General features: G+C 45.2%; 1 protein-coding gene and 1 non-coding gene across 9 annotated transcripts in view; one reads left to right on the top strand and one right to left on the bottom strand.

Moving 5' to 3' along the window:
* The window catches only part of Cadm1 (cell adhesion molecule 1), a 332111-nt gene extending 309088 nt beyond the window's left edge, over window positions 1–23023 (bottom strand). For 4 of the 8 annotated variants that reach the window (NM_207675.2, NM_018770.3, NM_207676.2 and 1 more), the window contains exon 1: window positions 22688–22841. In NM_207675.2, the coding sequence (NP_997558.2) occupies window positions 22688–22820 (133 nt within the window). In that variant the 5' untranslated portion in view covers window positions 22821–22841. Of the gene's footprint in view, window positions 1–14081; window positions 14161–22687 lie in introns of those variants that run through there. The other 4 variants (NM_001310841.1, XM_006510497.4, XM_017313487.2 and 1 more) reach the window with 4 other exon arrangements.
* A 4447-nt stretch (window positions 23024–27470) lies between these two features.
* On the top strand, window positions 27471–27577 carry Gm22286. The gene has a single exon (XR_003948535.1). It is a non-coding gene; the product is annotated as a U6 spliceosomal RNA (small nuclear RNA).
* Window positions 27578–27838: the final 261 nt, after the last annotated feature.

The following is a 27838-nucleotide window of genomic DNA, read 5'->3' as shown; positions in this document are numbered from 1 at the left end:
CGGACTGTAGAAAGTGGAGCCTAGGAAGTGACTCACTAGGGGAGGAGCTTACGGTTTTATAACCAGCACCCACTTCCAGCTCGCTCTCTCCTTCTTGAGTGGCACAGATATGAACAAGCATCCTCACACCCCTGTCGTCGTAGCCTAGGGTTGTTCCTGCTAGCCATCACCAGGCCTTCCCAACCATGACAAACTTAACTATGAAAATCAAAAGAAAGAAACTAATGTGGGGCTGGAGGGATGAGTCAGTGGTTAAGAGCACGTGTTGCTTTTGCAGAGGTATCCAGGTTCAGTTCCCAGAACCTACATGGTGCCTCACAACTGTTTGTGACTTAGCTCTATGGAATCTGATGCCCTCATCTGCCCTCCACAGACGCAAGGCAACCAAATGGGACACACATACATGCAGGCAAATACTCAAGCACGGAACAACTGTTAAGTTAAAAAGGAAGAAAAGAGCTAATGCAACTAACTTCTCTCTTCTAAAGAAGAGAAGGTTCAGCAAGCATTCTGTTTTTCTTTTTTCTTTCTTCTTCTTCTTCTTCTTCTTTTTTTTGGAGACAGGGTTTCTCTGTGTATCCCTTGCTGTCCTGGAACTCACTCTGTAGACCAGGCTGGCCTTGAACTCAGAAATTTGCCTGCCTCTGCCTCCCAAGTGTTGGGGTTAAAAGGCGTGTGCCACCACGCCTGGTTAGAAGAGAAGGTTCAGTAGCAGCCTACTGTCAACGATCTAACCTGGCAACAAGGGACTGGTTTGCTACACAGGCATGGACAGCCAGTAACCAAGAAGACTGGAGACACTACAGCATAAAGTTTCAACCTCAGCTAGGTGCCCATGCAATCTTCTGAGTTCCCTCCAAGGGTACCGCAGCTGAACTCTACACCCTGTCACATCTCCGGTGAGACAAACCCCTACATTACCTGACAGGTCCTCTTTCCCCTGAATCATTAGCACTGGACAATCTTACCTCCATCCACAATTCTGGGTCTTCCCCATTACCCTCATTTCAATCAACCAATCAATAAATGAGGCTCAGGTCCCTTAAGCAGATGTCCTTTCCGAGTCTCATCTGGGCGCTTGTGAGTCTGATTAACCAACTCCCTTCTTCTTACTTCCCATCTCCTGCTGTGGTACCTCCAATGTGATGGGGTCTCCCTGGTTTGAAAAACGCACGAAGCTCCCCTTCATCCTCCATCAGTCCTTGATTCTGCTTCATTTTCCTAGACTGACTTCACCAGCCAAGCCAACTTTCCCACACACACACCAACTTCCTTCTAACCTGCACAGCCAGTGCCTTGGCCAAGGCTCTCAGAATTTCACCTGATCTTCCCTGGCCTCTTGCAACTGTTAACCTATTTCTGGTCACTAATCTCGCTATCTAGTCTATACCTCTAGCTCCCATACAGGTATCGCATGGAATAAACACCCCAAAGCAAAACCACGCCTATCGAGTTTGTAGTTGGTGATTAAAACAAACCCGTGCCTGTTGAGTTTGCCATTCTGACGACTATGTGCCCTTGTGTGGCTCCCTCAGCAGCCTCATTCTGTTGCTCCCTAGTCACTGCTCCCCAGACTCTTAATCTAATCATTTAAAAACAACAAAGTCCACACAGCTTCCAGCATCCCCGGGCCTTTTATGTTTCCAAGGTTTTCCACATAACACCTCTAACCTAGAAAACTCCAAGCTATACTACCCTATCTGAGTCTTTCTGAAAGTCTTCCCTGGCTAAATCTCCATCCTCAGGTAGATAGCCCTGCCCTATGTATACCTCCACTGTGCTCTTCAGCCTTGTGCTTCTGAGCACACAGGGCTATTAGTACACAAGAGTCCAAAGTGTGAGCCTCTGCATGGAATAGATTCCATACAATTAATCTTTGCACAGCTAGTCCTCAACATTATATACAGTACACAGTAAATCACACACACACACAGAGCACACACACAGCACACACACATAGCACTTAAAGCAAATTAGAAAAGGACAAAATTAAGTGTCATGTTTGTTTTAAATCTTAGACAAACAGCACACTCCAGAGCTCCTCCAAGTTCACTGGGTTGAGCTGCAAGTCCCTTGGTGAGCGGGAACAAAGGTAGAAGACCCTGCTCTGATGTCATCCTCTCCAATGCTTAATTTCATCTGGGAAATACACGCTATGCACTGGATCCCACAGAATCCCCCAAAGAATTAACTGGGAGTCTGTGAGCTACATGCCAGGGGGGAAATGAGAGGGCGCTCCCGAGATTTGGAATCCATACCTCCCTTAATATTCAAGGTTTGAACGTAATAAAACAAGCAGTACTTCAGGCAAATTATGTTCTTCCATGGAATTTTCCCTTTTGAGGTTAAGATTTGAAAGTTTGCTCAAATGTCCTTCTGCTCTTCTTGGGTCTCTCAGTTATTAGATTCCAAATCCCTGTCATTGGGCAAGCAGTGAACACGCAATAATTATTTCCTACTTTTCTCTCTCTCTCTCCCTCTCTATCATCTTTAAATCCATGATATCTCAATCCAACTGATGTCAGTAAATCCAGACGGTCCCAACTTTTCTCTAAAACTCTTAAAACTATTTGAATGAGGTGTTGAGCAGCTGTCAGTTATGGATTTGAAAATAAAAAAGAGCCTGAAAATTGTACGTTCAGTATAAAAAGATTAGGTGAGGCAATTCAGAATGTTTAAGAACTTTAAATCAAGTTAAAAGCAGTTACTACGGCCAGACCTCATGAAGCTCCGCTTAAGAGTCGCATTAACCTGGCAGTCAAAACTATTTAAAATGAATAATGTTTCTTCCACATTTCACTCACTTTCAGCACCATAAAAAAAAAAAAAAAAAGGACAGGAAAGGGGGAAACCCACACTGTGAACTGACACATGGTCACACAGTCACGTAACAGTGACCTTCCAAGCCAAGCTTCCTAATGACACAGCTGACGCTGTTAATCCAGGAACCGGATGACCTACACCCCTCTTAAGGCTAAAAAGGATAATTTTTCAAATGAAGAAAGGACAATGAAGATATTCCAGAGGCTTTTTGATCTAAAAAGCAACAGAACGAGAAAATTCAGTTTCATATGCCCACAGTGGCTGAACCCACCCTTCAATGAGACCCACTAAATTTGGAGTGACCTCGGTACAACACAGCCTTTACCAAACCCTTCCCGTCTGTTTTGTTTTGTTTTGTTTTTTGTATTGTTGTTGCTTTTTATTTGAGGGGAGGGGAAGTTTTGTCAAGTATGGTGACATGATGTGGTTATTCAGGTCTATATTAAAATTAAATGCAAATAAGCCCGTTTTCAGTACTTTACAGTTATGGGGCACTAGCAGTGGCTCACTACACTGCACAGACAGGGGGATGTGTCCACCATCATAGAATGCTCCATAGAACAGCACTGGAGAGGCATAGCCAAAAAAGGCAAGATTAGCCTGCAGGTTCTGGAGTTCTGCTGCTGAATGAAGCCACTTGTCGACCAGACACACCCTAAAGGGAGTCAGGTTTAGTTGTACTATTTAACTGTGTGTATGTGGGGGCAAGGTGCCCTCGGAGGCCAGCAGTGACTGATCTGGAACCAGAGCTCCAGGCTGTTTTGAGCTTCTTTGAAGTGGGTGCTGGGAACCGAACTTGGGTCCTCTGGAAGAACACTAAGTGCTCTGAACTGCTAGGCTATGTCTCCAGCCCTGCTGCTGTATAATGTACGAAGACGAATTAGGAAGTTCAGTCTACAAGTTGGCATGTTGCTACATCTCCCTACTCAACTGTAGATTAAACTGCTCCAAAGTGCCAATTCAATGCATGTACTAAGGACCTGCTATGGCTTGGAAATGATTCTCACCACCAAAGTTTATATTTAAAATGGCTGGTCGACATAATGGTCTTGGGAGTCAGAATCTTCCACAGACACTGATGTCTTTCCTCACCAGCCAGATTGGTTCTCTCATGAATGGATCACATCTCAGGAGAATTAGCTATTTTAAAGCATTCTTACCTCATGTGTTTACCTCCTTCTAGTGTGACTGTGGGCCTTGCCAGCAATGAAGTGTGCACCAGAAGCTGGACAGTTGCCAGCACCGTGTTTTTGGCCTTTCAGAACCATGAGTCAAAATAAATCTCTTTTCTTTACAAATTACCCAGCTTTGGGTACTGTCACCGCAACAAAACGCACTGAGATGGGAGCCATCTTTCCCACTTCTGCAGGAGCCGAAAACTAGAGTTGCAGACACTAATCTACCTAAAGAATGGGAGCTGTGGCTAATGACAAAACCCCCTGCCACGGTGAAAGGCACTTCCAAGCTACAGTGCGATATGTTCTGTTCTCTGGTTGAGGTTGTTAAAGCAGCACGTTTCTACAAAGTTTCCAGCCACCCGCCCTCCATGCTATTCCTGCCAAAGCTATCATTCACCACACAACATGCAGTTGTGAGCGTCACAATTCGGTCTTCACTCAACGCCACAACCTAAGGAACCTTACGGCACTTCGGTGGCACAGATAGGCGGGGCAGGCTTTCTGTTTGCTTTGGTCGGTTGTTGGTTTTTTTCTGGCTTTGCCATACCTGAACTGTATGCTAAGGCACTCAGGTCTCATTTTATTCCTTTATACAGCCTTCTCCAGTGGTCCTTTACATTCCAGACAACACATTTCTCTCCGGTGACGCCTTCTCTTCCATGGCACTAACCTGCATAACTCCCGGCACTTTAGCAAAGACACTTCCATCTCAGCGAGCCCCACCCACCTCCCCTCAGTCCTCCCTTCCGCAACAGGTCCTTTCTGTTGTCAACCAAGCCTCCTCCCCCTCCTCCTTCTTCTTGTCCTCAACACACCATCCTCCTTCAGGCTCACTTGAACACTCCTGCCCTATCTATAACATCTAACATTATTTTATGCACATTGGAATAGTTAATAAATTTCTTTGCAGTTTAGTTTTTCAAATCCACATCTCCAACTCTACTCTCAAATTCTCTCCAACTCCAATAAGAACCTTATTTTCAAACTGCTCTCTAAACATTTCTCCTGGAGTCCGTAACAGCTTAGCTAATGTCTTCAAGCCAAACTTACTAACCTCAACATCTCACATTTTTCTGTCTTAATCGGAACAGCCATTTTCCCAGTCACGCAGATGCAGACCCACAGTCCACCTTCACTTCTGCTCTTTATGTTTTCTCTATCCCTACTTCCCACTCAGGCCCCGAATCCAGTCAGCTCTGCCTCTCTGAGCACTGCCCCACTTCAAGCCTTCATTAGGATTAAACTATTATCCCCCAACCTAGTGCTCAGTTTCTAATCAAATCTCTGGGTTTCTAATCACTCTCAGATCCACATCCTAAATGAAACTTGTTTTTACTTCACTATTCAAAAAGCTTTCATTAGCTCCAAATGGCTGCCGAAGTTTAATCTAAACTCAGACTCCAAGGTTTTCCACACCCTACCTTATCTTTTGCTAATCCCATTTCTCACTAGCCATTTTCACTTTTCTACCCATAAGCCTTTAGTCACATAGTCTTCCTTAAGCGTCTCTCTTTCTAAGTGTCTCTTGCACTTTCAGAACTTCATTTCAATGCAAAGCCTTTGAGACAACCCTACTCCCAACTAGTTTCCTCCTGATGGGAAGTCCCATATGCCAAGTGAAGGAAAAGCTCAACTCCTCCAGCTCTCTGCTGCAGCCACAGCAACATCTCGTGGGAGCCCAAAGCAAATAGGAAGAAAGAAAATGCCAGACAGACACACACTCCTCATCACTACCTATAGGGGACAGCCTAGACAGCATGATTGCCAGCACACAGCTCCGCTCTCTGGCCTGCTGTTTTGAATGTAAAAGCATCCTTTTGTTTAAGCCACTGGTAAGAAACTTTAAACTAAAATAAAACAAGACAAACAAGTAAAAAGCAAAGCACACTTTCTCCAGGAAGTACCTGACACATACAGAAACAGAGGGCTTCTCCTTCGGAAATCAAATTACTTTGCTCCAGACAAATGTTGAAAAAGGAATTTCGCTTTGATCGTTATTCCATTATGAGGATATTACATACTAGGACCCCTTCCTACGTCTCCTTTCACGCTCCCTTCCTTCATGAGATGTTCAGGCCAAAATCTTGAAGATGATGACCTCATTTTTTAGATGCCTAAAACTTTGGGAAATGTTCTATTAAAATATATCTCTGTATGCTCCCAGCTGCTGAAGGGAGGACAGAGGTGTAAATCATAGGTAAATTAATATGAAAATGGGAGATCATTTTTTGGCCAAAAAATAAATGAAGAAAAAGTCTGTTACTACCTTACTCTAAATTTCAAAGTTTTTTGATTGAGTTCCTGCTCCTGCATGACTGGATGAGGGCACTTGAGGAATAACAATCCTGGGTGAAAAGAAAACCGAACCGACAGGTTATTTAAGGAATCATCAACTTGTTTTCATGCAAATGACCAGAATAATGAAATAAGCAATCCTGCAGGCAGAATCTAGATGCAATTGTTTTAAAATAGGATACTTGAAGCATTCACCACCTAATTCCAGGAGAAACTCAAACTGATGAACTCGGCTTTTCTTCTTGGATAATACCAGCCATATACCATGCATTAATACACTGGCCAAATTTGTATTACAAAGGTGTCATTTCTCTTGGATATTGCCATCAAATCGTTATTAACTTGACAGTAGGTCATATTGATAAGGATATGTCTTTGAAGAATTATGGTAAGAAAAAGAAGGTTTAATGCCTTCAACTTAAAAGATTTCTCAAAAGGGCAATACTGAAAAAAACATCTACGGAGGAGAGCCTGGCACGTGGTAGAGAGAGAACTAAAGGGAAAGTGTCACTCCGCTCCAAGCCACAGCTCATTGTGTAATCCACTCACAATGCCTAGGCAACACAAGCCGTGTAACCCACAGAGCTACAGGAGAAGCATCCGTAAAAATGCTACGATCCCCATCACTCAACGTACTTAAAGCACCAGATCCAGACTAGGCTGGATGCAAGCCTCAGGCAGGGGAGAGGAACCTGGATGGATGGCTGTAACTATGAAGACAGTGCTGGAGAAAGAAGTCATAAAAAACAAATCCTCCCCTTCCCCAGCCTGCCGGGACGGGGAGCCAGCAAGCGCATCACTTCTGACAGTGAGGAAGAGGGCTGGCCACCCCCTCCTCTCCAACACCCGCACAAGGTCACAGTACATCAGCGTTACAAATATACTTTTAAAAATATTACAGCAATAAACTCCAGTTAGTGTGGTTCCACCTCTACATTCAAGGCAAAGACCAAACTCCAAACAACCCCTGAATCACAAGGTAACACGGAAAGCCCTCTGCTCTCTTCCTGTGCAGACTCCCGTCTTCCACGGCGACTGAAAGGAAATCTCTCTGCTTAAACCGAGACCAGTTGTAGGCAATTAACTTTATAAGCTTCACTTTGTCTCGGTCTTAATTCCTACCAACGATGCAGTCACACAGTGGAAAGGGCTCCAGACGAACGTGCTGCCTTGCCCATGTTTTTAAGCACAGCAACAAGCCATTTCTCATGTGTGATCCGATTACTGTGATCTATTTTTTGATTCTGCAGCCACTGACTCCACATACATCTTTATTACCGTACAGGGAAAATTGTTACCCTGAGGTTTAAATTTCCCTATGTTCGCCACCTCTTTCGAGGCTATATCTCAGTTTTAAGACAAGATTCTTCTGAAAGCCGACAGGAGTAGGAGGAGATGACCTCTGAGATAAGTTTCTTGGTTTTGCCGTTACAACCTAGCAATGACTCAAAGTCCAGCTATCCCAGGACTGTGGAGTGACTAAATAAATGGGAATAGAGTCTCTTATCTGGGCTGGGAGTCTAAATCTCTCCAGTGATTGCCCACCAAGTACAAACAAACACCAGAAGCTGCTCCTTTGAGCTTCAGAATGGCCAGGCATTCTTCAGTTCTTCATCCACGAGGAGAGAAAAATCAAACTTTCGAGACTTACAGCCCTAGAAGCTGTGATCTGACAGCCTTTACGGTAAACTCACAGAGGAAGCCTGGTACACATCTTCTATCCCAACTAGGAGAATTCACGAAGGAAAAAGGATAGGACACACACCTATTGGAAATTCAATTGTGTAACAGGAAACTGGCGAATAAAAGCACACTTCGGACTGGTTCACTTTCAAGTTGGTCTTCTACTCTGAACTAGTGTCATTGTGTCCCCTGTTCATGTGCATTCTTAAAGGATTTAGAAAAGTTGTAACAGGCACCTAATATCCAATTCATCCTCACTGACTGTGTGTTACGCACAAGCCTGTGTGTCCAGTGTTGTTATCAATGCAAATAAGAAATCATCCTGCGACTCAAGACACAGACACGCCCACCCACTACACGTGGACACACGCTGACACATGAGAAAGTAAAACACCAACCAGCATGGAAAAACCAGAGAGGCTTCAGTAGAGAGAGGTGGCAAGGACAATACTATAATCTGCCTAGGAAATTAGGTAAGACCTGAAAAAGAAAACAGCAGACTTGGGCCATTCTGGTTGTCATTTAAATTTGCTAACCCTGAGGCAGGAAAAGGAAAGAAGCCGGAGAAAAACCAAACACGCAGCAAGTACGTACAGGAGGCTGGCTTCCAAGAAGGATGTCTGATGATGGGGGGGGGGGGGGGGCGGGAGCAAGCCAAGTTAGGAAAGTAAAGTAATCCCCAAGCGAAGTACAAGAAGTACAAAGGAGAACTACAAACTACAACCTAACCAAGCCGAGCCGTCAGGGAAGGTTCCTTCAACAGCCAGTGCTGAGCTGAAGTCTCAGGTCACAGGAGTCAGCAGAGACTGATAATGCACACCAAGCAAGAGCGGTCCTGGAGCAATAGGAATGCCCTTACTTCTGTGGTCCATGTGCGGAGGGCGGGCTGGGAGGAGGTGAGAGCAGAAGACAGACGGGAGGTGACAAAAGACACTGCAGGCCTCCGGGAATGAGCAAGCCCTGTCTTAAAAGTATTGAGAACACATTTAAGGATCTTAACCCTACCAGACCGAGTGCGGGAAGGACGTGGATGTCTGAGTGCTGTGTACTCAGTGCTAGGGAATGGATCAATGCTGCTTCACATTTTGCTCAGGAGGCCAGTCAGGGGCTCAGGTCTGGTAGGGTTAAGCTAGAAAGTGACAATCAGCCTAGAAACAGAATCAAAGATGCAATCCACCTAGAAACAGAATCAAAGATGCGTTGCAGGGGAGGAGGCTACAAGCAAATGGACCAATTAAGGCACCGTAATACCAACTTAAATCTACTTTCTTCGGCTGCAAAATGAAGCTGGGAGGGACTTAGAAACCATTAGAGGGAAGAAGATGGTGAAGGAGACAGTGACACTCTGAGGCCACACCCAGTCAAACTCCAGGGTGGATGAGAGCAAGATTCTTCACAGGGACATCCAGGGTAGAGGAAGGGATAAGCGGGAGGCTTGGCTGTAGACATTACGGTTTGAAAACCACATAATTATATGTTTAAAATTATAGAGCTGGAAGGTTGATTTAGTTTGTGTCCTGGTCTGCTATCTGCTGTTTGTGCTTCTTCTCTCCTCCTGCTCTCAGTTCCTACCTGTAAAAGAAATCAACAGGAGTAAGTACTTTCAGAGTGACAGTGAGAACAAGTGAGCTTGCAGCAGATAGCAACGAAGACTGGCTGTTCTCGCTTCATATCCTTTGGGATGGTGCAGACACGGCAATGGAGATTTCCAACAGGCAGGCTTCTGTCCTTGTTTCTTTAAAACATGGTCTGAGACTTAAATACAAGGGTTACCTTGGTTATACACTGCACACTTTAGAGTAGGCTATAATATGTTTTTTGGTTGGTTTTGGGTTTGTTTTAAGTAGATTTGGATGTGGTGGTATACTCCTGTAATTCCAGGAAACAGAAGCAGAGGACCACCTCCAGCTCAAGGCCAGGCTGGGCGGAATTTCAAGACCCTCCTTAAAAAATAATAATAATAAAAAGAAAGAAGAGTTGGAGCTTGTGCTGTAATTATCCAACTTATCAGAGGGGAGAAGCATTTCTCAAATGATTGTCAAAAGCTAAGTAAAACGCAGTCAAAGACTGTATATTCCAGAAAACGATAAATACCAGACACACATTGTATCAGTATGGAAAGGTGGTCCTTGTTGAAATAAATTGGAAAATTAAAATATATATACAGAATTCCACCCAAGAAAAAGCTTTCTTGGTTACTAGAACAAAGCTGAATGACAGGAGGTCATTTAAATAAATGGGAAGCAGCCAGGGTGGGTCGAATAAAGAAAATACGGAGATCTCTAACACAATCTTAAAAGAGTAATAGTACCCCTTTAAAAAAATAGGAAGCACAATAAAAATAAAATTGGAAGATGGTTTTATTTTTAAAGAAGCAGAAAAAGTGGGGGATTTTTTTAGCTAGATGGCTGATTTATGTACCCAAAAAATATATCTACAAAATCAACCCTCCCCCTCACACAGACAGAGAGAGAGACAGACAGACAGACAAGAGAGCTGTTTTGGCTTTTGGGGGGATGGATGAAGGGAGTATGTAACCCTGGCTGTCCTGGAACTGTAGAGCAGGTGGCCTCGAACTCAGAGATCCACCTACCTCTGCCTCTCACCACTGCCAGGACAAGTAGGATCTTTTTAAAGATAACAAGAACAGGGAGGGAGGGAGGGAGGGGAGAACTGCGATTTACTTGCTAAGATCATGGTCCACAGTGGTCTTGGTGAAGTAATGTAAAAATCCTTCCATATTAGTTATAAGATAAGGATGGAGCTGAGACCCAGGGTTCTCCCCTGGGATGGAGGATGTAAGGAAGGAATGGGAGATGGAGAAAGACAACTTGGATGCCAGGCTAGAGCAGAAAGCATCCATGTTACATGCCATGACTGAGCTGAACAGACCTTAGACAGACAGGCCAGGTAGCAGGCATGTATGCACTGTGGGGGGGGGGGGGTGGAGGAGGTTACAAAAGTCCTACCTCTGCCCAGGGACAACACAAATCTGATTAGTACAACTCTCTATTTACTGAGCATTCCTCCACAAACAGGAAACGGGATTCCTTGGAGAAATAACTAGATGCAGTTCCGGGGTAGAATCCACTTAAGGTTAGCCTAGAGCTGATGGTGTAGTGAGAAAGTACTTGGAAGAACGGGCGACAAGATGGCTCAGTGAGTAAAGGTGCCTATAACCTGAGTTCAGTCCCCAAGATCCTCCGGCAAGAGAGAACCATTTCCTCCACACTGTCCTCTGACCAACACACACACACTAGAGCATGCACGCACACGGACACACAGGCACATGTGGACTCACATACCCAAAATAAATACATGTAACAAAGAATCTTAACTAGCAAGGCTACATGGAAGTGAGACAGCAGAGTTTAAAGATGCTCTCAATGGGCCACCTTTGATGCGAATGAGCTACTGTCAAATCACACTGAATTTCTATTTTTTAAAATCCATCAAAAAAGGAGTGGTGAGAAACAAGCTCTTGTCAACACAGCAATGCCTCCACCTAATATTCGAATCCCAGAACTGGAGAAGGCCAGGTCGGTAGCTCTGGTAGGCATTTGACACAATCTGTGCTGTCGCCCCGTTAACTCCGTAAGTGCAGTAAGAGAAAAGGACCAGCATTCTCAAGATTATCCCTCAGACTTACTTCTTCATTAATTACAAAAGGGCAGCAATGGAGAAACGTGTGATCTAGCTAAACTAAGTGGTTAACTTGGTATCTTCACCCAGGATCAAGGGGAAACCTGATAAGGAGCTACAAGATGACAACATCAGTTCAGCTATCTAGTATTATCACCAAAGACGCTTAATCTGAGCCAAACCAGGAGGAAAGGTGCCACCACAGAACATGCTAGAAAACGGCATATCTAGACTCAAAATGGCAGGGCCATGAAAGACACCTCTATTGTGAAAAAAAAAAAATCCTTTCAATGGAATGGGAGGAGCATCCCAGTAATAAAGCACTAGTCCACCATGCAGGAAGCTCTCTGGTTAATACCTAGAACCACAAAATAATGAGGATCATGATGATAGAAAAAAGAAAAGGGTGGACAGTAGGGAAATGGTTTTACACTGAAAGATCCCAGAGATGTGAAAACTAAATCCAGTGTGTGTGTGTGTTGGTGACTTCAAGATCTATACTGGGCAGGATAAAGCAACGTTAATGGGCTGATGGAACAAAGACTATGACCTAGATACTAGATAATAGTAGATGTATGTCAATTGCATAGTATCATTTTGGAGACTGAACATGAAATAACCTTATTCTCAGAAATGACGAATATTCAAGAGTCACATATCATACCTGTTATTCATTTTCCTGAGGTTCAGAAAGAGAAAAACTGGGAATATATGTTTACATATTATTTAGGGATATGGCAATAATACAAATGGTCAAAAGTTAACAGTTGAGAGCTCTAAAGTAGAAACAAATATGCATCGTCATTGTACTCTGATTTCAAGTTACCTGAGATTTTTAAATTTTCAAAAAAAAAAAACAAACAAACAAAACAAAACCAAACCTGGTGAGAGAAAAAAAAAATATATCAAAAAGCACATCTAACTACCTTCTTGAAAGAGAGAAATATGCCCAACAGTCTCTGGCATATAACAGATACTCAAATGAATAATCACTTCATAAATCAAATGTTTGTTCTTCTCTACCAGCTGCCTTATGGGCTAGCAATACCATGTCTTTATTCAATATAGCAAATACAATATAAGAGGTTGATTAAAATAATAACGTCTGTGTTTAAAGGCCCGACAATTAGATTATGATCACGCTGTTTCTCTGATGTTACGCGATTCCACTCACTTGTTTCCTTCACTTCTCAAAGCAGACTGAGAACATCTTGAATTAATCCTTTCAACATACTTTTTCAATACGGCCTCACATGTAAGGGATTTACAGGTGAGTATGCATTAGGAGACATCACCCAACGCCACTAGGTAGATATTTTAATAAAGAGATGGACAGACATGGATCCTTCCGGCGTACACATCCCTCTGTGCGTGGTCTGCTGCTTTGCTCTTCTTCATGCTCCCTCTGTGGAAGTGGAAGCAAGGCTTCCACTTGCCAACCTGGCCCATGGATGGAGAGATCGGCTCCAGGAGCAAACAGCACACCAGCAGCTAACACTCTCATGATCGCTAACAAAGCTGGAGACAGGGGCCAGGGGGCTCTTGACAAGGATGCTCGCTCACAAGATAGGCATAAGCAAGAGTGAAAGTGGGTGCCATTTAAGCTAATCTCTACTTGAACCTTTTAAGAGATAAAACCATTTGAGCAGTAATTTAGTTCTAAATTAACTTGGGGTTTTTTTTCTCCCTATCGTTAAAGTTTTCATTGTTTAAATAAGGGTTTCTGCAAGAGAAATGAGGCGATGCTCCTGTTTTATTCAGAAGAATGGAGCTGATGATGTGCAAGGACTGGGCGGCTTGACTTAACACAGGCAGAGGCGGCAAAGAGCCAAATACACAAACACCGTCTGACCCTCAAGACTCCTCAAGCGCCGGAAGACAATGAAAGGTCGCACCACTGTATCACTGCAGTGCTAGCCTTTCTGTACCAGCAAGAACTGTACCAGACAAGGAAAACCAAAGGCACGGAGGGCGGCAGATGGCAATACCAGATCCTCCAAAAGGACCCCTCAGACAGCAAGTTCAACAGTGAGACCGAGAAACAAGAACTCCATGGTTTTGTTTATTGAGCCAATGATAACTTGTCCTCTATTATTATCTACCAAAAAAAAAAAAAAAAAAAAAAAAAAAGCTGGCACGACTGTGTTGAGTTCAACAGCCCTACTCCCAAACTGACTAAGTTTGAACACTAACTGACAGAGGCCAGGGAGCACTCTTCTGCCGCCTCTTAGGTGGGTTTTTCCTGGTAGCTACGTGCACCAGATGTAAGCATCAAGATGCCATCTGCAAGGTGGCATTTCCCGGATCACCTTCACAGCGGCTGATCTCATACCAAGCCAGGAGATCTACACAACAGTCCTTTGATTTTGCTTTCTCACCCTTGAGAGACGGTCCTCCTTTGAAAACTTCACTTGGGGGCTCAAAGTGTTACTTTGACAGACTGTAATTTAAGTCACTTACACCGTTTGTCTTTAGGCTAGAATAAAGCACAGCATTCAAACAGGTTCCACCAAAAGGCCACAATGTGTTCTCAACGTTCTGAAGCTCAAACATTCCATGAGAATTTATGACCGCGATACTGACAACTTATGTCACAATCTCTAATTGGCATAAAGAAACACGGCCCCCCACACACCTGTAAAACAGAGAAAGAAAGGCCCTCAGGGAAGCCTTCTTTAGAGAAGTGCAGGCTGGGTAAAATGAAAGTCAAAAGGGAAAGGTATCTACTCTCCAAGGAGCTGAGGAGAGACAGCCATCCTTCACCTATGAGCCAAGACAGACAGTTAAAGGAAAAGCAGGCCCGTTCTATGCCATGGCGACCAGCGGAAGCTGATGGGCAGAACCACTCTCTTCCTCGGGTTCATTGCAGAGTCATCAGTCTTCCAGTCCCATCAGGGTTGGGCTGAAAAGTAATAAGAAATGAAGGCAATTAGAGAGGAAACGAGAGAGCAACGGAGGAAGGAACCGCCGAAAGACAAGCAGCTCAGAGACTGAATTTGAAGCAAGAAAACAAGAATTTGAGAGTAGGCTTCTGAAAGGGAAGCTCCATGATGCTGTCCTGAGAGGAATTCCAACTGCAGCGGACAGACAGACTCAAGCTAGCTCTGAGGAGAGGGAGGGGAGTGGCTAGGCACCTTCTACTGAAAAAACACAGCACATGCTGGGCACTAAGTTTCTAAAGCGTCACGGAGGAAAAGTAAATTGTGGTGTATTTAATTTCAATGTTGGGAAAGGAGCTTGGTTAGGAAGGTACCTGCCTGAAATGCCTGAAGCCCTAGGTTTGGTGCTGAGCACAGCTCAGTCTCCAGAGCCACATAAGCAAGGTACGGCTGACGGACACCTGTAACCTTGTGCTCAGCGGGTAAAAATCATCTCTGACTACACAGCCAGCTCTTAGCCAGCACTGTCTCAAACAATAATAACAATGAACAGGGGCTAGGGTGATAGTGCTACTGTGCCCAATAATGAAGAAGACTTCGAGGGAAGCTGTAACCAGCACACAACAAAGAAAGGTCCATTTCGGAAAAGCCATCCCAGCCCTGTAAGAACATGGCACAGACAACGGGACAGAGAGAGCTGGTGAGCCCTTTGTTTTCCGGAAGATGCATCTCCACCTCTCCAGGGATGGCAAAACTTAATTCTAACTTGGTGGTGCTAGAGAGCTGAGAGGGAATTAAACAGTCTACCTTCCCAAAGAACTCTGCCAAGATCAAGGCACTTACTCTCCGCACTGACAGAAGCCCACAGTGCTCACTGGAACCTCAAACCCCAAGGAGTGTTTAAGTATGTACCATAGCACTTTCACTGCAAGCTTACTTAACACTCGGAAATACCCACAGCAAAATGTTGGGTTCAAGAACTAGACTCCAGTGCAGCAGCTACAAAGAGATTTTTTTTTAAATCCCCAACCACAGCTCTTCCTTGAGGTAACCTCTTTGTTCAAGGTCCCCGGGAGTCATACACAGGCTCTTTTGGCATCTGCTCTTATCAACCTTTAACACCGAGTTTCCCTTATGCATAACCTTCAATGCTGCGCATCATTTTGGCCACACAAATACCTACATCTCCCTTTTGTCTATCCCTTGGTCCATGGACAACTGACCCAAGGCTTTGGAGGACGAGCACTGGAAGACCTTCAAAGAGAGAAAGAAAAAGTGTGCATTAACCCCAACAGCAGCTGCTGCCTAGAGCCTGCAATTTAAATATCTGAAAAAGAAACTGCGGCGTCTGAAAATTCCAACAAGGAGGTATCACTTATGATTACAAACATTCCAGTGGGTTCCTTCCTTCATTGATGGCTTCCAGACAGACAAAGGGATTATATATGTATATGTGTGTGTGTGTGTGTGTGTGTGTGTGTGTGTGTGTGTGACACCCCAAGCCCTGGAGAGAAAAACTCCTTCATGTATTTCTTGACCAATGGTCAAATCAGGAGCCAGGGTTTCCCCTAGCCAGGGACACACAGACCCCTTAATATCATCTCGTCGTTCATCATTTCTTGTTCAGAAACAAGAAGAATCGTGTTCTTCTTGAACACGAAGAAAAAGCTTCAGATTTGTATCTGCATGAAATGAAACCTTCAAGATGGAGCTTTGTTAAAATCAAAAGAAAGGAGCTGAAGAGCTGGCTCAGAGGTTCAGAGCACTTGTTGCTCTTGCACACAGCCTGGGTTCAGTTCCCAGCATCCACACAGCAACGCCCAGCCATCACTAACACCAGTTCTAAGGTCCAGTGATGCCCGCTTCGGACTTCGGTAGGCACCAAGCACAGGCTTGCTGCACGTAGCACACATGTAAGCAAAAATTCATATACATAAAGTAAATCTTTTTTTGGTAATGAAAATGAATCAATAAGAAAGGGGTGTGGGGAGGGAAGGAGGAAGAATGGGCAACCTCACATGTCACAAACGTTGGGAAACCAAACCAGCTTATTTTCATGGAGAAAAAAAAATTCAGAAATGAACTATATGGCTATCAAGCATTTCCAGCTGAAATATTAAATATCATTTTTAAATGAATGGGAGCAAACATTGAGAGTAAAGTTAGAACCTTTTCTCTCCCTCTCCCCTACTCCCCCTCAGCCCCAACCCACAAGAATAATCCCAGAGTACTCACAGTGAACAGCATGGGTGTCTCATGCCACAGAAGGGACTTTCATCACTTCAGTTACAGACTCAAATCAACACTTAGCCAGTTAGAAATGGAAAAAAGACATTTTTTCTGTTAAGGAATATATGCACAAAATGCAATATCATTTATACCATGGAGCACTGGAGGGCACGCACATGCGCGCGCGCACACACACACACACACATCTATATGGGGTGCCTCATAGCCATCAAACTAAAATAAGCTTTCCCTACAAAAGTCTGTGGGTAAAGGGTAATCATTATGGGAAGGACTGGAAATGGACTATTTCACCAAGGGTGCAGACCACAGTGAAGACTAGCCACAATTACTGCATATTTATACAACCATATCTACACAACAATAAACTCATCTTATCCGATCCAAACAAAACCTTGCTCAAAATAAACTAAACCGCAGGAGAGGTCTCCTCGGCACAAGCAGGCATGCACTTTGCCTCTCTAGTTCCTGCTTGGTCATTACCCACTGAGCCAACCCTTCATTCCGCTCCTCAGAAAGGCAAGAGGAGCAGGCAAGATTCTGCATATCCAGCTGAGAATCTGTATAATTCAGATAATGATACTGTAATTATAAGTGAGGAAATTCATTCTGAAGGAACTGTGGAAAAATTATAGGATGCCCAAGATTTAGTTAAAATAATCCAGGAGAAATAGGAAGCACAGAGGGGCAAACGATGAAGGCAGGGTGGGTAAGTGTTGGCACTGGATGGTCTGCACGTAGAGTTAATAGGACGTTCTTTCTGCTTTTGTGAATACTTGAAATTCCCCACAATCAGGGGAAAGGAGAGAAAATAAGGCCAATGTAAAAGCCATCCTGGAAAAAAAAAAATGTTTCCCTTTAAGAAAAAGAAGATTTTCCCTTTAGCTTTTTCTCTGCAAATGACAAAGGAGAACCTGCAAAGAAAACCGAAGAAGGCTCTTGTTCTAGACTTAAGAAAAGACAAATGAAATCTTAAAAAACAAAGCATGAGCTTCCTGAAACTTAGCTTTCGCCTCTGTGACTGACTACAGCAACACAGACCTGCAGTCTCCCATATGAAGGCCCTTTGGATGACATCCGCGCAGTGGCTGCCAGATAAAGTCCAGAGGTTGCAGAATCATTTGTCAACACCAAAGGCAAAGGTACCAAGAGCTGGTCCTTTCTTCCCAGAGGTCACTCCTTCTGATCCATGGGCTTATTACCTAGAGCAAACAATTAATCTCGCTGCCTTCAGAATACAAAATAGTTTGAGCCAAGTATTGTCCCATGATCCATATCTCTGGGCATCCCTGCCAGGAGGAAGAACAGAAGGTCCACTGGCTGGATATCAAGGGACCTGTCTCCAACCAAGATCTACAGCTAACTCAGCCTCCGTTCAGCTGGGCTTCAGTAGCTTCACCTGAAGACAATGGAATTGCCTAAAAAGAGCGTGGTTATCTTTTGTCAAAAGTTCTATATTCATGAAAATCTCTATCATTTTTTAAAGCATGTCGGCACTCTAATGTTGCATTTTCTAGTGCATTACTTTAAATATGTAAGCTTCTGTATAACATGTATGTTGGAATGTGAATGTACACAGGTTCATATTTGTGTCAGTACGCACACACACTCTGATACTAGGAGGTGCTTACATGGGGCTAATTGCTTCCATCTCGAAGCGGCAAATTTTCAGTTCTGCAACAGATGTCGCTGTGTGATTTCTCCTTTCTGTGCTGGATTTTGTGTTAAAAAATGCCCAGCATAATGGTCAGTAGCAGTCTTCCAAAGAAGATATGCAGCATTTTAATCCTTTGGATTTCTTTCTTTTAAATTTTCTTCCTATGTGGCCAATTTCTATTCAAACTACAGTATCAATTAGTTTGGCCCCTTCTAAGAAATACCCTCACATAAAAATGACCCTTTTGTTAAATGTTCACGCTCGCACACACGCACGCACACACACACACACACTCAAAAAATTTTAAATGCAATGCAAACTCTATATGGCTAGCTTTAAAATGTCACAAAAAACAGGCCCAATAAGTCTCATAGAACTGATTGTCATAGTAGTACTATAAATTTTAAAGAAAAAAAAATCACTTAGCAATAATAGAGGCTGAAGAATTGCAATAATAATATTAATCTCTTATGTATAAAGCTGAAATGTACCAGGTATGGGATAAAGTTTAAAAATAAAATCCTAGAGCACCATTAATGATGATTTTTTTTTAAATCTAGATTTTCATTTTTAAAACACCCTTAAAAATAAACAGTTAGGCTGACATAATTGCAAGATATCTTTACCTATTGTTCTGACATTCATTATCTTGACACATATCCTAGAAAAATGAGATCTCTCTCCCTTCACCCAGTGCACTGTCCAATGTTGATCAGTCTCAACAGGTAGCTACCACGCAGTGTCTTCAGATGAGAGCCAACAATGGCGGCAAAGATTTCAAAAATCTCCTTTGAAACCTGAGAGAGAGCCGTTGGGGCTTTGGAGGGAGTGGAGAGACAGAGATGCAGGTAGTGAGTAAGGGACCAACTCCGGTAAGAATAGGAAGTCAGGAAGTAAGAGAGGAAGCCCCAGTGCCCTGTAAGTTATCATCTTCCCTGCCCGATACCCCTTCACCAGGAAAGCCACTGGGGAAAACTGGATAAAGCATGTACAACATCCATATGAATAAAGCTCTTTGTTCCAGAGAACTGCCTGCTCTTTTATTCCCCCCTTTTTCGTATTTGTTCATTTCAAAAGATTGCTCAATGGGTCTCTTGTTCCTCCAAAATGTCCGGGGCAAATAATGCAAGCTTGTCTCGTCACACAAGTCACTAAATGAAGCCTTGTGCGTCTCCAGTGACACACTGTAAATATAAAGTGGCATTAATGAGGGATATTTTATCGAAGCTATCACAGGCAAGTGCAAGTCCCTACTGTGACTATTCAATTTTATGCAGGAATGGCAACAATAGCAGGGCGTCACTTTTGCAAAGTCCCTGTCCCCGGTATGCAAGCCCCAGTCGACTACAGCAAGCCAGGACTAACTGCCACCTTCACAAACCCCCCACCCATCAGCCATCTTCTCTAATCCTAAAAAGAGTAAGAGCGGGTTGGACTACTACAGGTCCCTTCAGGATCCCAAACAGCAGCATGCCTGCACTCTAAACCTGACAGGAGTGATTAACAACGTGCAGGCAATCCTATTTTGGATGCACTTCATACAGGTCTGTTTCATCCAAACACCACAGGAGAGATGGGAGTAGATTTTCTCTGAGATGGGGGTGAGGGATGGGGAACAGGGAGAAAGAATTCAGTTACAAAGGCAAACAGAACCAGGAACCCAATACACAATAGCGGGACTTGGCTCGCTCAGCAAGGATTCGAATGAAACAAACGTAATGAAGTTAGAAGGTAGCACCAACAGGTTTCTTTAAAGGCAAGGAATGAGAAGCAGAGAAAGCTTTCCCTGAGAAAGCTTTAACTTAACATCTGAGGGAAAGAAGTCCTAAGGAGTCCACCTGAAATTGATCCCTGTGGTTTGGAATCTAGGGCTTTGCTAAGACTCTCTCTCAAACTGTATACATACATACATCCATGCGTGCATACATACATATACACACACATATAAACATACATACACACACACCACACTCACGACATTAAAGAAAGTCATCTCATTCCCTCGCTACAAATCAAGCCCAATTACTTTCTAATTTGAACACAATCTGATAAGCGGCGAACAAACAGGGATGTACACAAGAGCAAGAAGCTGCTTCCATGGTAACTGGCAACAGAATTTTCTTGTAGCTTTGACATGCACGGTTGAGTTCCAGACCGTTCCTAAGTCAGCACACATCCCTCGTCGGGAAGGCAACTTCTCATCCAGAGATAGTACAAATATAGTAGTGTTGTTACTACCCAGAGCCTTCAATGAGCAGGCTTGACAAGGGAGGCAGAATCTAATCCTACTCTGCTGGTTTAGTGGCATTGCATGGCTCCCATTTTTAGTCGAAAAGCAATATCCCGGGCCAGCGCTTCCCTCCCCCACCCTTGGTTCTGCAGCCAATACAAGTCTATTGTTGCCTCTGTAATGCGCCAGTTACCCAGCCTTTACTCACGCTCACGTTTAACTGACACTGGCGCTTTTTACAATGCAGCACGAGGGATCTCTTTCGGGAACACTCTATCGAACCCTTCCAGTCAGTGGCATCACCAGAAATTAAGTTGTAACCACACCGGCTTCGGTTAAACCTAATTATCTTGTAACTCATAAATTAAGAATTCACAGAAGAAAAACATATAAACATCCGGAGACAGAACGTAGCATGGAAGACAAAATTCTCAAGCTGGAATGGAAGGTGCTGCCAGGATCCCACCCTTAGAACCTCAATTGGTTCTTCAAGCCGAGTTCCTCCGCAAGCCTATTTTATAATGGGGGTGGGGGTGTCAAATCAACCAACCTGGCATCCCCTAAAATCCGAAGCTAGCACTCCCAAGCACCCCCACCCACCCCCCAACAGCACGTCTCCTGCGGTGTTTACATAACTATGTGTCCTCTAGCGTGTAAACAAAAGACACAACCCAAGCAGAAAGGCGCCCCCGGAACCGCAGGCTGGCTGGCCCAGCGCTGCATCCTCCCGGGCTGGGGGCTCCGCAGGTGGGGGATGAGCTCGCAGCATCCTCCACCACTTGTTGCTCCCAGGTCCTGCAGCTCGGAGCTGCGAGGGGTTTTGCAGGCACAGAGCCCTAGCGCATCCCCTCGCGCAGAAGCCCTCTCGCCACCGCCCGGTGCAGCTCGGTCCCGCCGGTCGCCAGGAGGCAGCGGCAGGCGGTACAGCAGCACGGGGACACCGTGCGGCGGGCAAGAGCGGCGAGGTGGCGGGAAGGCGGTCGCAGCGCGGCCGGCCTCTCCGGTGGGGAAGAGCTCCGGCTCCCTTTTGTTAGCAAATGCAAACACTGCCCTCTTCTTTCGCGACCGCGCCAACGCGCCCCGCACCGGGGCAGCCACACGCGGGGCTCCTGCCAAGCGCTCGGCGTCTTCAGGGAAGGCGCGGCGCTCGCCGAGCCGCCGCCACCCGGGCAGATTCTCAAGACGGCCGGCCACGCGGGGAGCGCCCCGAGGCCCGCAGGGCGCACGCCGGGCCGCAGAGGCCGCGAACGCCCCCGCCACCACCTGCGGGCCGCTTGCCCGAAGGACGCGCAGCCGGGAAATCCCGGATCCCCACTCGCGGCAGAGGCCTCGGTGGCGCGGACAACCTGCGGGCTCCAAGAGCCCTCCTGCAGCGGCGGCGACGAGCGGCCGCCCCCGAGCCGGGAACTTTCCCTGCCTGGATTCCAGCCAAGCCGACCCGCAGCCTAGCGGAGGGGGCCGAGGGGCAGCGTTCGGCTGGAGGGAAACACGAGAGGCGTGCAGAGCTCTCGGGCGGGGGACCTGGCTGCAGAGCGCGGGCAAGCCGGGAAGAGGACACGACGGTGGGGATGTCCTGGGGACCCGCGAAGGAGAAAGCTTCGGGGAATGGAGAATCGATCGGGGGGGCGAGCTGGAACGGAGGGGGCGAAAGCTTAGCCCAGGGACACAGGAGGACCTGCAAGTTCCAGGGACGAGAGCGAGTTTCGGAGGGTCCGGAAGGTTCGGGGCGCCTCCGAGGGCTCCCCTTCCCCCCACGCGCTAGCCCCCGGCCCCGAGCCCACTCCACTCAGCACCCCGCGCTACGCCAGGAAGAAGAGGTGTGGGTGCAGCCATCCCTGAGGGCGCCCATCCGCAGCCGGCGGATAGGAGAGAAGGGGCGCCGACCCCTCGGCCCCTTCCATCGCAGCCCCGACTTTCCTTGCCACGCTCCCGCCGCTTTGGATTTAGGAAGTGGGGGAAGGTTGTCATGGAAACGTCCCCCCTTCCATAGCTACGGCTCCTGGGGGTGCCCGGGGGGGTTTTCGGGACCAATCCGCGGGTGCCCACAACCTACCTGTGGGGATCAGTGCCGCGGCCGAAAGGAGCAACAGCAGGAGCCGGAGCCGGAGCCCTGGAGGCGCCGCCGCCGCCGCCACAGCCGCTGCCGCCGCACACTGGGATCCGCTCGGCAGCACAGCACTCGCCATGTCGGGCACCTGCCTCAGACTGGCGGCGGTGGCTGCCTCCCGAGCCCGAGCGGACAGCTAATGAGATGCTAATGAGATGCGCTGGAGGCGGAGTCAGGAGCGACCAATCGTGGCACCTCGAGCCCAACCCGGCTCTCCGAGAACTAGCCCCCTCCCCCACCCCGCCCCCTGGCGCTAGCGTTCGGCCGCGCGCCCGCGCCACCTAGGGGCGGGGCCGAGGGGCGGGGCCTATGCAAATATGTTTACGTTAAAATTCGGCCTCGCTTCCCCGAAGGAGGAGAACCTGTACTGGCCCGCGTCCGGCTCGGTGGCTGGGGAGGGGGTTGCGGCTTCAGGAGGCGGGTCTCTCGCTTTCGTGCACCTTTACTAGGAACCTTTACGCCACTCGCCGCGGCGGACTCCTGGTCGGAGAGTCTGACCGCGAGATTCCTGGGCCGGGGCACTGCGTGGGCATCGGCCTATCGAAGTCATACGTTACAAAATTTCCTTTCCCTCACCTTGCACGAAGGAATAAGATCTTTGGGAAACCCGGGAGTGGAGAGTGCGAATGCAGGTCCCCGGATTGACAAAACAATCTGAGAGAAGTGCATGCGTGCTTTGCACGTCCGGCGGAGCAGGAGAGCCCGCTCAACAGCCTAGCGGCAGACTAGGGGATAGTTGGAAGACTGAAGCTGTGGAGTCGGGGTTCTGGGATTTTCAAGTGGATGTTTGGCTGTAGATTCTGGGGAAAGGTAAATCAAGGTGGGTGTGCTCAGGCTTCCCAGCTTGTTGGAAGTGTCCTTCCCATGTTTAGTAGATTATAGCATATAAGTAATATGGAATATTTAAGATTACACGCACACAAAAGCAAAAAAAAAAAAAATCTACCGGTCAGGGTCGTGGGGAAGGGAATGTAGGGAACCGAGGCAGTGATAGAGTCAGTCGAGTTCCTCTTCCAGGGCTCGGTTCAATTCCCTTCTCTCCTATGCTTCCAGTCCTTTCTAAGGCATCTAGAGACCAACAGGTCCTCACTTTAGTTGTGTCTCAGAGAGGTTCTCCCGCTGACGGGACTTGCATGCATCTCTGGACACACTTCCTCCCTCCCCGAAATTATCTTTGATTTCTTTTCAACAAGGCAGCCGGCTCTCTTGTTTGTCTGCCTTTTAATTACTTATTTTCTTTCCCTCTAGAAGACCGTGTGTGCTCTGACCCTCTGTTGCTCAAGCATCAAATTGAAGGACGAGCCGTATTAAGTGTAAAGGTTTATAATAATTTAAGTATTCATAGAATGCAGAACAATAAGATGTAGGAAATACAATTTGCATAATAAATATCAATATCACAACAGCTAAAACAAACCATGACAAATTATATGTGGCTAAATGACCAAGAGATTACTGAATGTAAATTGCTGAATCTGAACTATAGTCTAGAAGAGCTGTACCAAGCCCTCTGTCCTCATGTTGCAAATAAATTAAAAATAAATAAATAAATATCAAAAGGAAGTTAAGATCGGCCAACCCATCAAATGAGTTACACATTAAAGCAGCCTCATATTATCCATTATGCATAAACTAATTTTCGAAACTGCCCTGTCTCCACATCCCTGGATCTTCTGCTCTGTAATTACAGGCCCCAATGCACGAACTGCAAGCAGTCCTCCAGAAGTGGAGAAAGCTCCAGTAGGCAAATCACAGTATACGAGGCAGAAAACCAACACCATGTGACCGCCAGGATAATGCCCAGTCTGCAAAAGCCAGAAGTGAAACTACCTAGATTAGACGTGATACAAAGCAGATTTCTACCAAAATCAGAATGAAAAACTCAGAGACTGTTTATTCTGACAACAGGACAGGACGGACTGCAAAGTCAGATCCTATATGTCAGCCACAACAGTACAGAGCCGGACACTCAACAATATTCACTATTCTTTATAGTACTGCTACTATAAAGACCTTGAGCTGATATCAAGTTTATAGTTAACAAAGGACTATTGTGACCTTGAGTTCTTATCAAGAAATTCTTGTGCACAATCTTCTTTAGTCTCTGAAACTACCTTCAAAATTGATACTATTTATTTTCCCCATTTTTTTAAATATAGCATGGTTAGAAAAATTAAGCACCAGCCTTTTAAAAAAAATCACAATTTCTAATTGCAGACAGAGAGGCAGAGCCTTCACAACTAACCACGATGCTGCACTGTGCCTCAATAAATATGTGTTAAGTGAAGGAATACATTTCACATCATGATGCATGAATAATAAGCAAAGGAGAGCTGTATTTTTAACATAAGGTGAAAATATGCCAGCAACCCAGAAACGTTTTTTGAAAATAACAGGATTGCAGCAGACTCCTAAGGAAAAGCATTGCTCCTGAGGCTGAGGCTCCAAGAGAATCTAGCCAGGCCCGAGTCCTCCCACTCTCAGCACGCAGTATGGGGGACATTGGAAGATGTGGAGTGTTTTCGTCTCCCTTCATTCTCTTGGCACATCAAATGAACACCTACTCAAATTTCCAGTTGGCAAAGAACAACATGGGACATTTCTATAGGAAATGCCAATGCTGTGTGGCTTACCTCACTGGAAGAATGCAAACGCCTTTAAAAATTTCCTCAGAAATGCCACCTGCCATGGAGAAGTTGAGGAAGTTAGCCCATCCAGTTTTACCAGGTATGGAAACTGAGGACTGATAGCCTCTTCTTCCACACCAGGATCTTCCTGAGAACCAGAGGTGAGACTCCTGGACAGAGCAAGCTGTTGTTCCTCTATCCCCTAACCGTACTCCCCTTCCACCCCCTCCCCACTTTCACACCAAAGATGTCACCAAGCATTTTAACATATGGAACATGTGAGGAGCGCATCAAATTCCCACAGCCGCTAAGTACAAGTTATGACTAGCCTGGCTTTCTCATAGTAAAGCGCGTCATTTTCTGCTCCGCGGACTAGAACTCATCGCCAGGAACAACTTCCAGCATTTTCCCCTCGCTACATGGATTGAACCAATTTTAAAAACCAGATGGTGTTTTTGCCATTTATAACTGATAATCAATTGTTTTGTGAATTTAATTTTTTTTTCAAGAAAGAACTGAAATACTTATCAGAATTACAATCTGGGCACAACTTGTGTTAGAGCGAAGTGCCAGAAGTACCAAAGCCCTAGTCTCTCTCTCTCTCTCTCTCTCTCTCTCTCTCTGTGTGTGTGTGTGTGTGTGTGTGTGTGTGTGTGTGTGTGTGTGTGTGTGGGTGTGTGTGTGAGTGGGTGGGTGTGTTGGTGGGTGGGTGGGTATGGGGGAGGTGTGTGTTTTCTTTTCTTTCTCTCTCTTTTAATGAGAAACCAGAGAGAAGAGAGAGAGAATATTGTTTGCTATCACCAAAACAGTTGAGAAATGTGGATAAACATATATAAAAAATAAGCATTAAAGGAGACTCATGTTTGTGGAAATATATCAGAGATAATTAATGGCAACTAGTAACATTTTGCCTCTTAAAATGCTAATTATTTTAATACCCATGTATAAGAGCAACTCAGACAAATTATTAAGAAAAGGAAAACAGTAGTTGGAGTCACCATTTGCCCAGCTACTGGATTGTTTAAATATTCATAGAAAAGTGTTTTAATCCATGTTACAGATTGTGACCTCTAATGCTCGAGAGCACGCACAAACACATACACACACACACACTTCCTACAGTGAAACTCAAAGCCCCAGCACAATACTATTTGGTGACGGGCCCTTTGAGAGGTAATTAAGTTTAGTTGAGAACATAAGGCTAAGGCATCCATGGTGTTGTTAAAGCCTGCTAAGAAGAAAGAGACAACAGAGTTCTATGAGCATACACCAAGGGGATGTGGTACACTCCCAGTGACAGGTTGGCCTGGCAAATCAAGAAGAGGATGCTCACTAGAGTAGAGCGATTCTTGCATCATGACTTAGACTTAAAACTTCTAAACCAGTGGTTCTCAACCTATGGGTTGTGACCCCCTTGCAAGAGGGGAGGTGGTCAAGTGGCATAGGAGTCACCTAAGACCACTGAAAAAACAGAGATATTTACATTACAGTTCACAACAGTACCAAAATTATAGCTATGAAGTAGCAATAAATGTAATTTTATGGTTCCATATTCCAGATATGTAGCATTAGGAAGGATGAGAACTGGTCTAGACTTTAAGAATGGAAGGAAAATAAGTTTGTGTTGTTTCAAGCTCTAGCTTCTTAAATTATGGTTTATGGCCCATCATGGAGTTATGTAGATGTCATTTTAAAAACTGGCCACAGTGAGTTTTTTAAACATGCAACAATCAAAAAGTAACTCAAGACCCAAATGTGATGAATTTGAGGTGTTTCTGACAGCTCTTACTGTTGTTGCCCTGTGCGACGTCACTGCAACCTTGGCTCTGACACACAACACATACACTGTGCAATGTCAGCAAACCCTGCCAGGAACACCTGAGGTCAAGTTCAAAACCACCACAAGCCACAACTTACAGGGCATTGCTTTTTTGCGCTAACAGAAGCATGATGGTTTAAGTATGAGAAACAAAGACCGTTTACATTTTCCTACAGTCATTCCTCAGCATGTCTTGAATTAATACATCCTTGGATTGTCCTGGGTTACAATGTTTGTGTTTAAAAATTACTGTTTGAATTGATGACTTAAAATTTTATCTTAAGTGCTCGCTTCAGCAGCACATATACTAAAATTGGAACGATACAGAGAAGATTAGCATGGCCCCTGTGCAAGGATGACACGCAAATTCATGAAGTGTTCCATATTTTTGCAAACTTTATGTGCCCCAGTACAGGGGAACGCCAAGGCCAAGAAGTGGGAGTGGGTGGGTAGGGGAGCAGGGCGGAGAGAGGGAATAGGGGACTTTCAGGATAGCATTTGAAATGTAAATGAAGAAAATATCTAATAAAAAATTGAAAAAAAATTATCTTAAAATCATCCAAATAATTTGAAAATCGAGCAGGATTTAAAATAGTTTACAAAGTAGCCCTAGACATACTTCTGCCATTTTATGCTACATTTCTTTACAAA

The sequence above is a fragment of the Mus musculus genome, chromosome 9 (assembly GCF_000001635.26).
Source record: "Mus musculus strain C57BL/6J chromosome 9, GRCm38.p6 C57BL/6J".
Lineage (NCBI taxonomy): Eukaryota > Metazoa > Chordata > Mammalia > Rodentia > Muridae > Mus > Mus musculus.
Note: the sequence above shows the minus strand (reverse complement) of the source record. Positions and strands in the feature narration are given on the sequence as shown.